This window comes from Callithrix jacchus, chromosome 17 (genome assembly GCF_049354715.1).
Source record: "Callithrix jacchus isolate 240 chromosome 17, calJac240_pri, whole genome shotgun sequence".
Classification (NCBI taxonomy): domain Eukaryota; kingdom Metazoa; phylum Chordata; class Mammalia; order Primates; family Cebidae; genus Callithrix; species Callithrix jacchus.
Genome location: NC_133518.1, coordinates 73,777,353 through 73,791,685, shown reverse-complemented (window position 1 = coordinate 73,791,685; position 14,333 = coordinate 73,777,353). Strand labels below are relative to the sequence as shown.

The following is a 14,333-nucleotide window of genomic DNA, read 5'->3' as shown; positions in this document are numbered from 1 at the left end:
CTGGCAAAATGTTAATAAGAAGAAAGAGAAGGAGAAAAGAAAAACAGAGGGTCAAGATTTCATTCAGTTAAATAATCAGGTAAATCAGACTCTTGGAAAAAGTAGTTTGGAGTTTTTTAGGGTTATTTTGTTTCTTATTTTTTTAAGCATTCCAGTTTCTCTCTTAAAATGTTAGAGTTTTCAATAACGTGTATGTGTATGCTTTACTTGCCACCTTTCTTTTCTTACCATCTTTAATCCAAATCTCCTTTTTCTTTCTGTTTTTACAAATGACTGCTTTCCATTTTCTTTTGTACGGTAAAGAAAACAGATAATGCTACAATTTGTCTTACTTTCCATCTTTACAGAAAAGCAGAAATTCTAATAATGCCAGCGGTGCTTAACTGCATAACGAATGAAAATATAAACACTCAAAATCAAGTAAAATACAAAGTGATTAACAATTATCGCAAATGCACTGAACGAATTCCTTTTACTATAACCTCCTATGGGACAGAGAGAACCTGGGGACGAATTCCTTTTACTATAACCTCCTATGGGACAGAGAGAAGCTGGGAACGAATTCCTTTTACTATAATCTCCTATGGGACAGAGAGCACCTGGCCGTCTATACCATTTTGGGAATGTGTAAGATTTTTAGGTCTAAAAATAGCACGATTCTTTTTATTGCTCTTAATAATGTTAATTTTTCTCTTAATCCCAGGGTAATACTTCTCATTCCCATTTTTGTAAATGGAATAATTAGACCAATTAATGAAACACATGAACATTTCCATAGAAACCTTTTTCAAACTAATATTTTCATAACAGCAGGTTCTGCAAGGATTTATCCCTGTGACTCCTCCCACTGATGTTAACAGACATCAGACAATTAAATCTTCATACCACACTTTAACAACTCACCCCTCTGCTTTTGGAAATATAATAATGCAGACACCCAAAGTATAAATCACGTCCTTAGAGCTGTCAAGTGTAACAACTTCTGCATTGCTTCTCCAAGTGTTATTAGTTATACCTATTTTCTCAAATAAAAAAATATAAAGATGAATGAACTTTAAATATTAAAATGTATGTAAATTATATGTAGGATAATTAATGCAATACATCATTTTCAAGAATCATCAAATCTTAGGGAAGGCAAATTAAAGTATAAAAGCAAAATCCTACTGTGTATAAATTAATGTATCTTATTGGTCATACCAGTATTCCAAATTCTTTTTTTAGCTCTGATGCTCCTTCTCGCCATCTCCAGCCAACCCCAGGGAGCAAAAACAATTCAGGTGAAGAATAGCATAACCCAAGAACAAGTAAAGAGAATGAGAAAAATGTACTATCTATCTCAATTAAATTGACAATTACATTAATCAGTCAAGCTAAAAATATTGGATTCACTGTCAACCTTACTCAACTGCTTTGGTTAAATAAACTCACAGATTCCATTAAGGCACATTTTGCCCCATCCCAAATGTGTTTCAGAACATTAAAGAGGCAATAACCTTATTTCCTACTTGGAGCTATTAATACTAACAGGTCGCTATTATATCAGAAACATTACTTCTAAAAGAAGAAACAAAAAAGCTAAACACCTTGCTATTTATTGAATTTCTATGCAGAACTTTCAGAGGAATTGTGGCTTTGGTCTATTTTCAAATATACGTGTTCCACAGAAAATCATACCTTCCTGCCAGCCATGCCACTAAGTCCATTTCACTATTATACATTCAAGAGTAGGCTAAAATAATTGAAGGAATGAGCTGCCAGGGGCAAAGCATGATAGGGATACATTTTCACAGCCTGGTTATTTGCTCCCATCTAAACAATTAAAATGAGCATTGATGGGAGCATTATTATTTTAAATTTGTAGAAGTTCCCAAATCACTAGGCATACCAAAATTGAAACATACTATACCTTTGAAAGTCTCCCAAAGCATCTGAGACATATCCCTTAAGTATTTGAACTTTGAAAAACAAAATGTGTATATTCATTTGGTGACATGAATTGATTTGTTGGGCTGTTATTCTATTTGATTTCATAATATTAAATCAGTTTTGCTCTTATTTGTAGTTGAATTAGATGGTTGAGAGATTTCTATTTTCGCCTTTTAAATATTCACACAACAACTTTACCTGAAGCACCATACTTTTCACAAGGGAAAAATAAACCACCAAGAGAACTGGCTAAAATGAATATTCTCTCTCTCTCTCTCTCTCTCTCTCTCTCTCTCTCTCTCTCTCTCTCTCTCTCTCTCTCTCTCTCTCACACACACACACACACACACACACTTTAAAATGTGTACACGTGAAATATGTACACATGTTATTTATTCATTTATGAGTGTCTACTATGTCATGGAGTCACATTTTAGTGTTTGTTCTTAAAATTTGGATTTTTAAACATCAGCATATTAATTCTAAATACTAGCTTTAATTCATGAGATTAGATATGTTAACTATGAAAATTAGAATTGTGCCTAATACAAATAATGTCAAATCAAATAATGAATTTGGGTGGGTCCCTTCCCTTTGCAACAGCTTGTATATGAGCTGGCCGTGAATAAAAGTGTACTAGTTATTGCATTGCTGTCAAAAGAGTAGACCAGTAGCACCAGCATCACCTGGGAGCTTGCTAAAAATGCAGACTCTCAAGACACTCCAGAACTTCTGCATTGAAATGCATTTTAACAAGACCTGGGTTTACAAGCACATTAAAGTTTGAGGAGCCATGGCTATAGTAACCTTCTCATCTCCTACGAGAGGGCTTGGGGATAGCATTTGCAAGATGTTTTTAGAAATCTGCAGAGACTTAGAGTTGATTTGTGTACAGAAGAGCTAGAGGGAGTTGAAGAACTGTAACTAAAGAGTTGAAAGGCATTTTGAATTCTGTACCAGAGGGAAATAAAAACTGGCCTATTTTAAAGTTTATATTTCTGACAGGCTGACCACCTCCAACTTCACAATTCTTCTCCAAAGAACTCTTTAAACACACATGATTTCCTCAGATGTAGAATACAGGTTTGATCCAATGGCATCTAGATCCCGAAGGTCAGAATGCTGTCTGCAGGTGCTTGATTGACACTGCTATCGTATCAGTCAGCAAAATAAAACAAACGGGATATACATTCCCTGACCTGGTTTCCTCTTCCCTCTCCGTTCTTTTCTATGCTTTTTATTTGCATGTATTTTTAGTCCATTGCAACCTGATTTGTCTGCATCCATCATTAGCTTCTCTGATTAACTGAACACACAGGAAGCCTGTTGTAAGGCTCATTTCCACCTTCTCTATCTGGGAGGAAAAATATTATACTCTGAGGGTTGGAGACCCTCTCATTCCTTTCTTATGAGTGGGCATGGGTGATAACATATTTCCAAATTGTTAAGATATTGTTTTCTCTTGTTTGTGTGCTCTCTTTACAACTTGCAGGTATTAAATGGTTTTGAGTTCACACAGACAGGGCAGAATCTGACAAATCAAACTTTATCAGACTGTCTGAATAAGCTTGCTGAGTTTCTGAAATCCGTATCTGGTATTAAATCTGTAAGTGCTAAAGTGGTAGAAACTCCTCACTGGCTCTGACAAGAGAGATTGCATTGGACAGGAGACTGGCCTTTTAGCCTCAATTTCCTAATTTAGAAGAATTAAGTATTTAAACTCCACTTGTATTTTTATAATAGTCATATCTCATGCTGGCTGTTGAGCAGACTGTAAGACAAAGTCCAAAGCGAGATTTGTCTTAAATGTAAGTGATAGGAGTAAAGATCTCCCAAAAAATTCCAAAGACTTCCACTATTGTCTTTCATGAGAGGTTCAAACTCTGCTATTTCAAGGCAGATTGGAGCATCACTTACTCACGCAGAACAGAGTTACATTAAATCAGCTTAAGAGAGCCCCATAAAAGCTGCATGGGGTTTTGCAATACTGTGCAGTTTAGGATTTCTTTTTCATGGCTTCTTCCTGAACTGTAATTTCAAAAGTAAAACATTTTAATGGAAAATGCTCTATGAAACTGCTTTTTACACAAAATGAATCATTCAGCAGATAGCTGAGAGTAGGGGAGGGCAGAAAAGAAAAGGGACTTCATAAAGCAGAGGTGAGACACATCTGTATAGTTTCAGAATCCATACCAAATGATTTGCTGCAGTTATAACCTAATCTAATTTAAAGTTCCCTCGTGTTCTTTTTTACCTTTCGTATTCTGCTATGTAGCTGTCTTGATTTCGTACTGTTCTATCCTCACAGCATTCAAGAATACAGATCCTCCTGGTCTATTAAGAAGGCATAATTGTTAAACTCTCCTTTGTAAACAGTCATTTTCATAATTCTACCTAGACCTAAAGTATTATTACTGGCATTAAGCCACAGGACTGAAAGCCTGGCAAGTGACAGATGCAGGCAGCAGCTCATAGGAACAGCTCACCCAAAGCCCACTCACTGTTCAGAGGACTTTTACCTTCCAGACTATTTTTATAAAATATTAACATTTTTTAAGGTGATGAAATGTCTGATTCAATTGCAAAGGCAACTCAAAGATAACATGGTCTGAAAAACTAAGTCCTTCCTCTGTCCTTGCTGTCAGGGACACTGGAGGCAACATTTGCCTTGAAATTCATTCCAGGGCTTCAGAAAGTCTTATGCTTGTGAATATTTACCTCTCAGCAATGAATGGAACTGTAAATACAAAAAAAGAAAAAATATGGAAGACCTGAACAACAAAATAAACCAGCCTGATCTGGCTGATACATACAGAACATTCTACCCAACAACCACAGAATACCCAGTGTTTTCAAGTGCTTATGGAACATTCACCTGAATAGGCTATATCATGGGCCATAAAACCACCTCAACCATTTTATAAGAGCTGAAATTATACAGAATATGTTATTTGAACTATAATAGAAACAATCTAGAATCAATAACAGACAAAAAGAAAATCTCCAAACACTTGGGTGTTAAACAACACACCTTTAAATAATCCATGGGCCAAAGAGAAGGTCTCAAAGAAAATTAAAAAATATATACAAATGAATGAAAATGAAAATACAGCACGTCAAAATCTATGGGACACAGTTAAAGCAGGACTGAAAGGGAAATTTATAGCATTAAATATTTACATTAAGAAAGAGAAAAGATCTCAAATCAAAAATCTAACTTCTTATCTCAAGAAACCACCAAAAAAGAACAAAATAAACCTAAAATTAAAAGAAGGAAGAAAATAATAAGTCAGAAATCAATGAAATTGAATCTAAAACAGTAGAGAAAAAAGTCAATTTAGAGAGCTAGTTCTTGGAAAAGATCAACAAAATTGATAAATCCAGCAAAACTGACAAAAATAAAACGAGAGAAGGTAAAAATCATCTATATCAGGAAAGAATCAGGACATCACAACATATCCTGAAGCTATAACAAGCTAGTAGAGAAATACAACTGTCAGGTTTATACTGCTAAATCCAGCAACTTAGAAGATGGGCGCCACGTCCTTAGTGACCGCCAACTACCCAAACTAGGCAGAGATGAAATATACAACATGAATCCTATAACCATAGAAAACTAACTCACAATTTACAGCTCCAGAAAGTGTCTTAAAATAGAAAGTTAAGTAAATGTTTCTGAAAATCTTCAGGGTCAAATAGTTTTATTGGAGAATTCTACCAAACATTTAAAGATGATTTAGCACCAGTTTTATACAATCTCTTTCTAAAAATAGAAAAGGAAGGAACACTTTCCCATTCATTTTATAAGGCTAGTGCTATTCTGATGCTAAACCAAAATTCTTCCCCCAATTCACATTTAAGAACACACCTAGGACTTCATAGGTTCATTTTTGTTGCTTTTAGGAATGACCAAGTTTTTGGAGAGCTGAGAATGATGCTAAGTATGTTTCTTTTTATGTCAAACTTCAAAGGAAATTTGGAGTTGGAAACCATCTAAGAGGAAGCGTTTTTTTTGTTTTATTTTCCTTTCTAATGTGTGATCTGAAGTAAATGTCTCAGCTGCTTTCTGTCACTGGCTGTTATTGACCAGCTCTATAAAGTAGTATGGAACCCCAAGCTCAGCAGGGAGGCAGAAGTATAAGGCTCTTGTATTTTCTGCTTTTAGGTCAACCTGTGTACTTGAACAATTAATTAAATATTACCTACCTCTGTAACATGGGCATGCTGGTTTATCTCCCACATGCCAGTTTGTATATGATCATCCATGTTAGCATATAAAGGCAAAACCAGTAACTGTGTTTAAGATGTTCTAATAAAATGCTTAACACATGGGCATAATACCAGTCTTGCCTGGGTGCTTTTCCCCAACACAGTTAACCTTGAGACCCAAGATAACTTATTTTGCCTCCCTGAGCAATAGTTCCACCTATTTGCAAAGAAGGAACACAATATTTCCCTTGTAAACTTGTGGTAGAGATTAAACTAGCCTAGAAGAGATCCCAAATCCATGGCAGGTGTAATGATTGCTAATATTTTTGTGGCCTTCAATGTTTTTCAACAAGAATAAAACTATAGCGACACAGGTACTAACTAACAATGGCATGATAACTAACTACTAAAATAAACTTAAAACATTAAGGAATAAATGTTGATCGGCACTTCCTTTCAATATCTGAACACTGAGAAACTGATCTGAGTCAAGATATTTTCACTTTTAAGCCTTTCAAACATAGAATGGTTTTAAAACTACAGTCTTTTTACAAACAAGCCATAACCTAATAACTTTCTTTTTTTTCTTTCTTCTCTCTCTCTCTTTCTTTTTTTTTTTTTTTGAGACGGAGTTTCTCTGTTGTTACCCAGGCTGGAGTGCAATGGCACGATCTCGGCTCACCGCAACCTCCGCCTTCTGGGTTCAAGCAATTCTCCTGCCTCAGCCTCCCAAGTAGCTGGGACTACAGGCGCGCAGCACCATGCCCAGCTAATTTTTGTATTTTTAGTAGAGACGGGGTTTCACCTTGTTGACCAGGATGGTCTTGATCTCTTGACCTCGTGATCCACTTGCCTCAGCCTCCCAAAGTGCTGGGATTATAGGTGTGATCCACCATGCCCGGCCTCTTTCTTTCCCTTGCCTTGCTCTGTCACCTAGGCTGGAGTGCAATGGCATGATTATGGCTCACTGCAGTCTCAAACTCCCAGGCTTAAGCAATCCTCTCACATCATGACTTAAAATTCTACACAATGAATTTTTATAAGGTGAACTGGACACTCTACTACTGATTAAATAGGACACCTGAGTTCCCTAAGGCACAGTAGGGAGACATAAGTTCTTTATCCTAGTGATTTTTTACTCCTTCAAGTTGCTGGGACTGCTGGCAAGCACCACCATGCCTGGCTAATGTTTTATTTTCTGTAGAGATGGGGTCTTATCATGTTGCAGAGGCTGGTCTGAGCTCCCAGGATCAAGCAATCTTCCCACTTCAGCCTCCCAAAGTGCTGGAATTATAGGCACGAGGTAGTGCACCTATCCTGATAACTGCTCTTCTATACAGACTTGGGTTATCAATAATTCCATCAGAAAGAAAACTGCCTCCCCCCTATTGGAGGTACCTGATAATGTCAGATTGGCAATAAACAAATTCTTCTGTTGGAGATATTTGTAAATTCAAGGCTTTAATTTTTCTCACAAATGTAGCTACAAATTCCAAATATCATTTTGCAACTCTGCCATTTGATTTCTCCAAACGTTCTCAACATTAGTGTTTTGTTTTTTGAGACAGAGTCTTGCTCTGTCTTTCCGGCTGGAGTGCAATGGTGCCATCTTGGATTACTGCAACCTCCGTCTCCCAGGTTCAAGCAAGTCTCTTGAATAGAATTGAGTAGCTGGGATTACAGGCACCAGCCACCATGCCCATCTAATTTTTATGTGTTTTTTTTTTAGTAGACACAGGGTTTCACCCTGTTGATAAGGCTGGTCTCGAACTCCTGACCTCAGGTGATCCACCCGCCTAGGCCTCCCAAAGTATTGGGATTACATGTGTTAGCCCACATAGGCTTTCTCTTCCACATACTTAGGGCCTTTTACTATACGCTGATTGGGTAAGAGTACAAAATCACCTGAATAAATATGTCTCCCTACCGGGCCTCAGGAAAACACAGGTGTCTTGTTTAATCAATAATAAAGTGTCCAGTTCACCTTATAAAAATTAACTATATAGAGTTTTGAGTTCTAGAAAACATGGAGTAACTGACAGATTTCAATTCTGGCAAGAGTACAGGAAAAGAAGAGATGCTTTACTGCAATTAAATAGAGATTAAGAACAGTGCCAAGAAGCAAATTCAGATTAAAATCTCATTTGGCTTTAACTGACATAATTCTGTCCCACTCTAATATTTAACCGCATGATAGCTGAGGATGCTATGACACAATCTGGTGTCAGTATCAGATGAAGATGGAAGAGGGTCAGATCTTAAGACACCCGACTGCAGGAGGCAGGGGGAAGAACAAGTTAAAACATCTTTGTGGGAGGGTGACAGGGGGACAGTAGCCCATAGTTTGACTTAAAGATGGAGGAGTCTTATCTTCTAGTTACTCCAGAAAATATAACTTCCCTAATTATCTAAAAAGGCTCTTTCTTCTATGAGATAGTCCATCAACAGTGAGTTGCTCTCACAAATGACTGCCATGTCCATTTGGAAAGTTTCTCTTAGTCTCACTAGGCTTAACAAAACACCTCCCAGTTGTAGGACCCAGAGCCTCTGCGGACTCTCAAAGAGCCATTATGTGGCCTGGGTTACTTGGATTTTATTAGCAGAAGTGATTCTCTGTAAGGTCAGGGAACACCATCTGCTTCCCCAGATACTGGATACATTCAGCGCTGTAGTGGAAACTGTATTGGGATTTTAGGCTTCCAGTAAACTGAGAGCCCAAAGGTCTCAGTCTGCATGTGAACATTAATGCCATCATTTCTGGGGACAATATTGTTCATGATCATTTCACTGTTCTCACCTCCTCACCCTGTACAGGCTGCATCAACTGACACCCACTTCCTTGACACCCTAGGCACTGCCTTGCTTCTATATTGATTTTGGTGCTGCTCTAGAGTGCACGCTTCTCATTACCGTGTTATTAATCTTGTCTTAGGAGTGTCATTTTTGCGGTGATGTGGGAACATGTGACAAACAAAAGCCACCAGGTTGCCATGGAATGTAGTTGGAGCCAGTTAGATCTCTAACTGGATGGGGAAGGGTGTTTCCACATCCCTAAGTTCTCCCATTGTGTTTTATGAAACAGTAAAAAATGTCTCATATATTGTCTCTTGTTTAGACATCTACTAATGAAGTTAGTGAAGAGGCGAAAAAGCAGTGTAGACATCAGTGGGGGAGGCCTAGACTTTTTTGAGATCTAATTCTGTTGCCCAGTTAGCATATTCATCTAACTTTCTCACACAGATCTAGAGTTTATAGGTTTAGTGGATTCCAGCATGTTTTGTAACTGCATTTCTTTCTGTGATGACATTCTACCACAAGACTGAAATAATCTCTTTTAAAATTGCCACACAAGGGCACCAAACCTAATAAAAAATCATTATAATTAGATAGCTACATCTTTCTTCTTCTAAAGCCATTGCTAACCAAGAAGAAAACTTCCCCATAACCTCTAAACCAAGATCCTCAAGATCATAAATTAACCTTTCAATCAACATTAGCATAAAATAAGATAGTGCAGAATGCAAGCAATACATTGCTATAGCATACATCTAAACTGATAGCCCAAAATGTCACCACCAAAATGGCAAAGAGAATAACATTTCCCACAAGTCAGAGAAAAGATTGCCAAGTGATTTTCTTAAAATAGCTAGTTATCTGAAACCCTTCAGTGTTCTCAGAACACTGTAAAAGTCTAAAGTCAATTCAGAGGTCTAATATATTCTTCCCCAAACTAACACAGTGTTGAAACAAGACAAAATCTGGCTGGAGGATATAGGTTTCTCTAATTCTTCTCCCACAGACTTTAAATAGGCCATGAGATAAACCAAAGAACATGTAGCCATCCACAAACGGAGGAATTTAATTTTTTCTCAAATCTGACAGGATGCTAGCAGTGTTAGCATTAGGATTCTCAGGGTGTCTGTGATTGGCGCTGATCCTTGGCAAGAACTGCACTTTTTTTTCCAGAGCTTATAAAGATGGTACATATTGTGCAAATACTACATACATGTATCTGTACACATTACATATGCATAACATAGATTCAGTGTAGTAATCAGATCACGAAGCAGGCATCTAGGAGCAGCAGCAAGGAGCACCTGCTCTTTACATGACCTACTTACAGAAGGCAGAGTCTCCCCGTCAGGCGGTCTTCAGCATGACAATTAGCAGTTTTCCCGCAGTTTGGCCAGCAGGAATGACACAAACCTCTCCCTAGCACAAGTCACTCAGCCCTGTCGGGTTCCTGCTGCTCTCTGGGCAACGGCATTCCATTAGGAGTGTGACACAGTAGGGAAAGAGACCGGTTCACTGTGAGACCTGCTACTCACTCTCGTACAGTGTATCGGCCCCCCTTCCCACTGCACAGTGGCTGCCGGGCTCTGGGCAGGAGGCGTGTGGTCATGATGAAAGTGAACCATGGAGTCACAGTTCCACCGAGACACGCTGCATTCTCAGTAGCCTTCTTGTGAAGGCAGTATCTTTCAGCACGGTATTAAAACAACCTAATTTTGTTCCCTAGCCTTAAGAACAGGGAAAGCACTCTCTTCAAATTGAAAATGAAAAAAAAAAAAAAAAAAAAAAAAAAATTAAAAGAAGATCTGAACTAGAAAGGTAAGAACGTGGTTGACTCTGATTTAACGGAAGAAGGATCAAAAAATAATTCATGTAGACTGTTTAGCATGCATGCCAGGGATGCTAGTCTGACATGCTTCACCTTCTCGTACCTACTCCTTTTCCACACAGAGTCAATCAAAGCTTCGTTATCTTCTCTGGGTAGAGGAAATGTGCTGATTTAAATTGCCAAGCTTGAACACTCATCCAAAGAGTACAAGATTCACCAGCAAAAATAACCGGGTTGCGAAGAAAATGGGAAAGAGATTCCAAGTACCTGCTTGCTGGGCTGCCTGTGGCATCTGCTGACTCCTCTGGGCATTGTACTGAACTGAGGCCATGGGCCGGTACTGTTGTGTGGTTGAGGTAGGGTACTGACCAGATGGATAATAATAGACAGGCATCTGTGGAAGAAAGGGGAAAGAAAGCAGAGCATGAGAACGGTCATGTAAATTTTTAAACATAATTATGTTTTCATCTTGTAATTGTGGTAGGTGGTGAAGATGGCCACCACAAACTTCTCCCATGCTTATGTGTATGGGCATGCGACTTCTCCCATGAAGAGGCAAAATCCATTCCCCAAACCTTCAATCTGACCTGGTTCTGTGACTTTTTTGACCAATGCCACGAGGCAGAAATGATGTCTAAAACTTTCAAGCCTGATCCTAAAGACTTGCCCCTTCCACGGCTGTAGGCGGGGAACCCAGCCGAGAGATAAAGAAGTCCAGACTATTCTGCTGCAAAGGCCATGTGTGGAACAGGTACCTCAAGTTCCAGGCATGTGGGGGTAGCCCCAGTCAAGTCACCCCAGCCACACGGAGCAGAGGTGAGCCATCTGTGATAAATCCTGCTCAACTGCTGACCTAATCGTGATCACAAAATGGTTGTTTTAACACAAGCCTTTTGAGGGTTTTTTAGATCAAACAAGAGAGAGTAACACAGTTATCATCAACAATAAAAACCTACATTTTAAATATTATATATAACTTGAATTGCTTTTCTAATGGAAACAGAAGTGAGACATGAAAACTGCTGATCTCTAGCCTGAAAGGAGCAGAGAATGCAATTATGAAATACAGTAGTCTATTAAAGCACATTGCAGAATGCTTGGGACATGCCACTATTCAAAAAAATGTATGTTCGATCTAAAAGGGGAAATAAGATTCTAAAAATCCTATTTATGCTACCTTCTTAACTTTCTTATGACTGAGAGTGAATAAAAGCATTCTGACTACTTGATTATGAGCCAAATCAAATGTTCACCAATCTGTCAGACTTCTTTGACTGCCTCAAGTCATTTATATTAAGGCCACTTTCTTACTAATCTTAGTTAATGATTTTCCCTCTCCAGGCTTCTGCGTTTTCTCCTATTATATTCTCTAAAATGACAACTGAGGTACCCAAGTAGACAGCCCACAAAAGTTAGATACACAGAACAACATTACAAGCCAATTATTTGAGAACTGTGATTTTCATGGCTATTTTGTTTTCTGATTTGCTCAGGTCACATAAGAAGCACTCTTCTGTTTCAATGTTGCTATTGAAACATATGTAACATATTTTACTGCCAAGGATAGAGTGGGAACAAAATATAACAATCTGTGTGAATCTGTAACTCCTGTAACTCTGCAATTTCATGGAATCATGGTAAATTATAGCTGTGGTTATATAATATATGGATATTCAAGGGCAAGAGGCTGAATGAGTCTAAAGCAATCTTGGGTCAGTAGCTGGAAACTAATTCACTGCATACCTTATTCATAGTGATTTGAGCTTACTACTTTTCCCTTATTTTGTCAGGCAGTTTATAACAATAAAAACAAATAATTCTGGAGTAATAATAGCATTTAGCTATGCTCTGGCAAATTGTGGTGCTATTAAAGATGACTACCATTATGCATCAGATGCCTCCCAATAGTAAGAATAAGAACAACTTATCATCTAATTTATTTGTCAGGATTTATATTTACATGTCTTTTAGGAAATAACATTTTGTTCCTTTAGAAAAGACTGTGCCTTGATTAAATGTAAGCTCATGAATGTGGTATCTATTCCTTGATCTCCCTCCTATGTTCAATGTAAAACATAAAATATGCTCAGGAATGAAGGAATTTATAGTTACAAACACTCTAATGAGCACTAACAGTTAGGATAAAAGTACAACTGCATGTAAAAAAGATTTTTCATGAATTCAGTTTTGTTGTTTGTTGTGTTTTGTTCTTTCCCGCAGACACAGCTTCTGTGATACCTTTGCAGCTGAGCCAGAGATTTGGCTGACTGTATCCAGCACCACTGCAAGGTGGTACTTTGCTCAGCTCTTAGGAACTATCACCCCAATCAGATGAAGAAAACCAGCTCTTGGTCTATCCTCATCCTCAAGCAAAGAGGATGGAAAGGAAGCCAGGTTAACAGCAGTCTTTTAAAAGATGAGCATGAAAGGTTTGAAAGGAGAGAGGTAAAGGGAGAAAGGAGTAAGAATGGCCCAAAAGGGAGAAAATGTATATGTTCAATCCAATCACGTTAAAATATCGAGAATCTAAAAATAACTGGATTCGGAGGGAAAGGAAAGAAGAAACTATAAAAAATACGCACTTCTCCCATGTCCCTTCTTCAAATCGTCTTTGCCTCATCCACGTGTTGCCCACTGCACCTTTCCCGTGGGCATTTAGAAAGCACACGAGTCAGATGAAATCGACCTTCACATTTATTATACAGATTCATTTTCTCCAGAAATTTAACGTATTTCCACATAAAGTTGTGGGCTGAATCTGAACTAAGTTATTTTCATCGTTCCATAGTTGGGTGATCAGATTTTAAAGTATTTACTAAATTAAAAGTTACTGTGGGCTGTAGCCTATATCTTTATCTGTGATTCTTCAAAAAGAAGTTCATCTATGTCTAGACTGATCATGAACCATGGATACCTCCCTCTCTTTCTATCTTAAACCTACTGAAGAAGGAGTGAAAGTATTTCTGTCACAGACACAACAGGGGTTATGAATTGTTTTTGCTTCTGCAGTTGATTAATATTAAAATCTCTTCAGTGAAGAAAGACTTTCATTTTAAAATATTTATTTATTTATTTCATTTTCTCAGACAGGGTCTTGCATCGTTTCCTGGGCTGGAGTGTAGTGGTATTGTCATGGCTCACTGTAGCCTTGACATCCCAGGCTCAAGCGATTCTCCCACCTCAGCCTCCCAAATAGGTGAAACCACAAGTATGTACCACCATACCTAGCTATATATATATATATATATATATTTTTTTTTTTTTTTTTTTTTTTTTGCAGAGATGAAGTTTCCCTATATTGTCCAGGCTGGTCTTGAACTCCCAAGCTCAAGTACACCTTTTGCCTCAGCTTTCCAAAGTGCTAGCATTACAGGTGTGAGCTACAAAATCTGGCTAATTTTTATTTTATGCTTTTTTTTCTTCTAAATTTAAGTAAACATCCCGCTAACTATTTTGTCTGTCAGCAGAAATTAGCAAGGACACTTAAATGCTTTTTAGGCCAAAAAAGCTAAATTATTTTTCCTAATAATTAAGCTTGAAGTCTTTAATTTATTGATATAATTGTTGATATATT

At 37.8% G+C, this 14,333-nt stretch overlaps 1 protein-coding gene across 50 annotated transcripts in view; it reads right to left on the bottom strand.

The window, feature by feature from the left end:
- ARPP21 (cAMP regulated phosphoprotein 21) overlaps nt 1-14,333 on the bottom strand; it is a 160,664-nt gene that overhangs the window by 40,137 nt on the left and 106,194 nt on the right. For all 50 annotated transcript variants that reach the window (XM_008983987.4, XM_078354527.1, XM_078354541.1 and 47 more), the window contains one exon: nt 11,027-11,153. In XM_008983987.4, the coding sequence (XP_008982235.2) occupies nt 11,027-11,153 (127 nt within the window). The remainder of the gene's footprint in view (nt 1-11,026; nt 11,154-14,333) is intronic.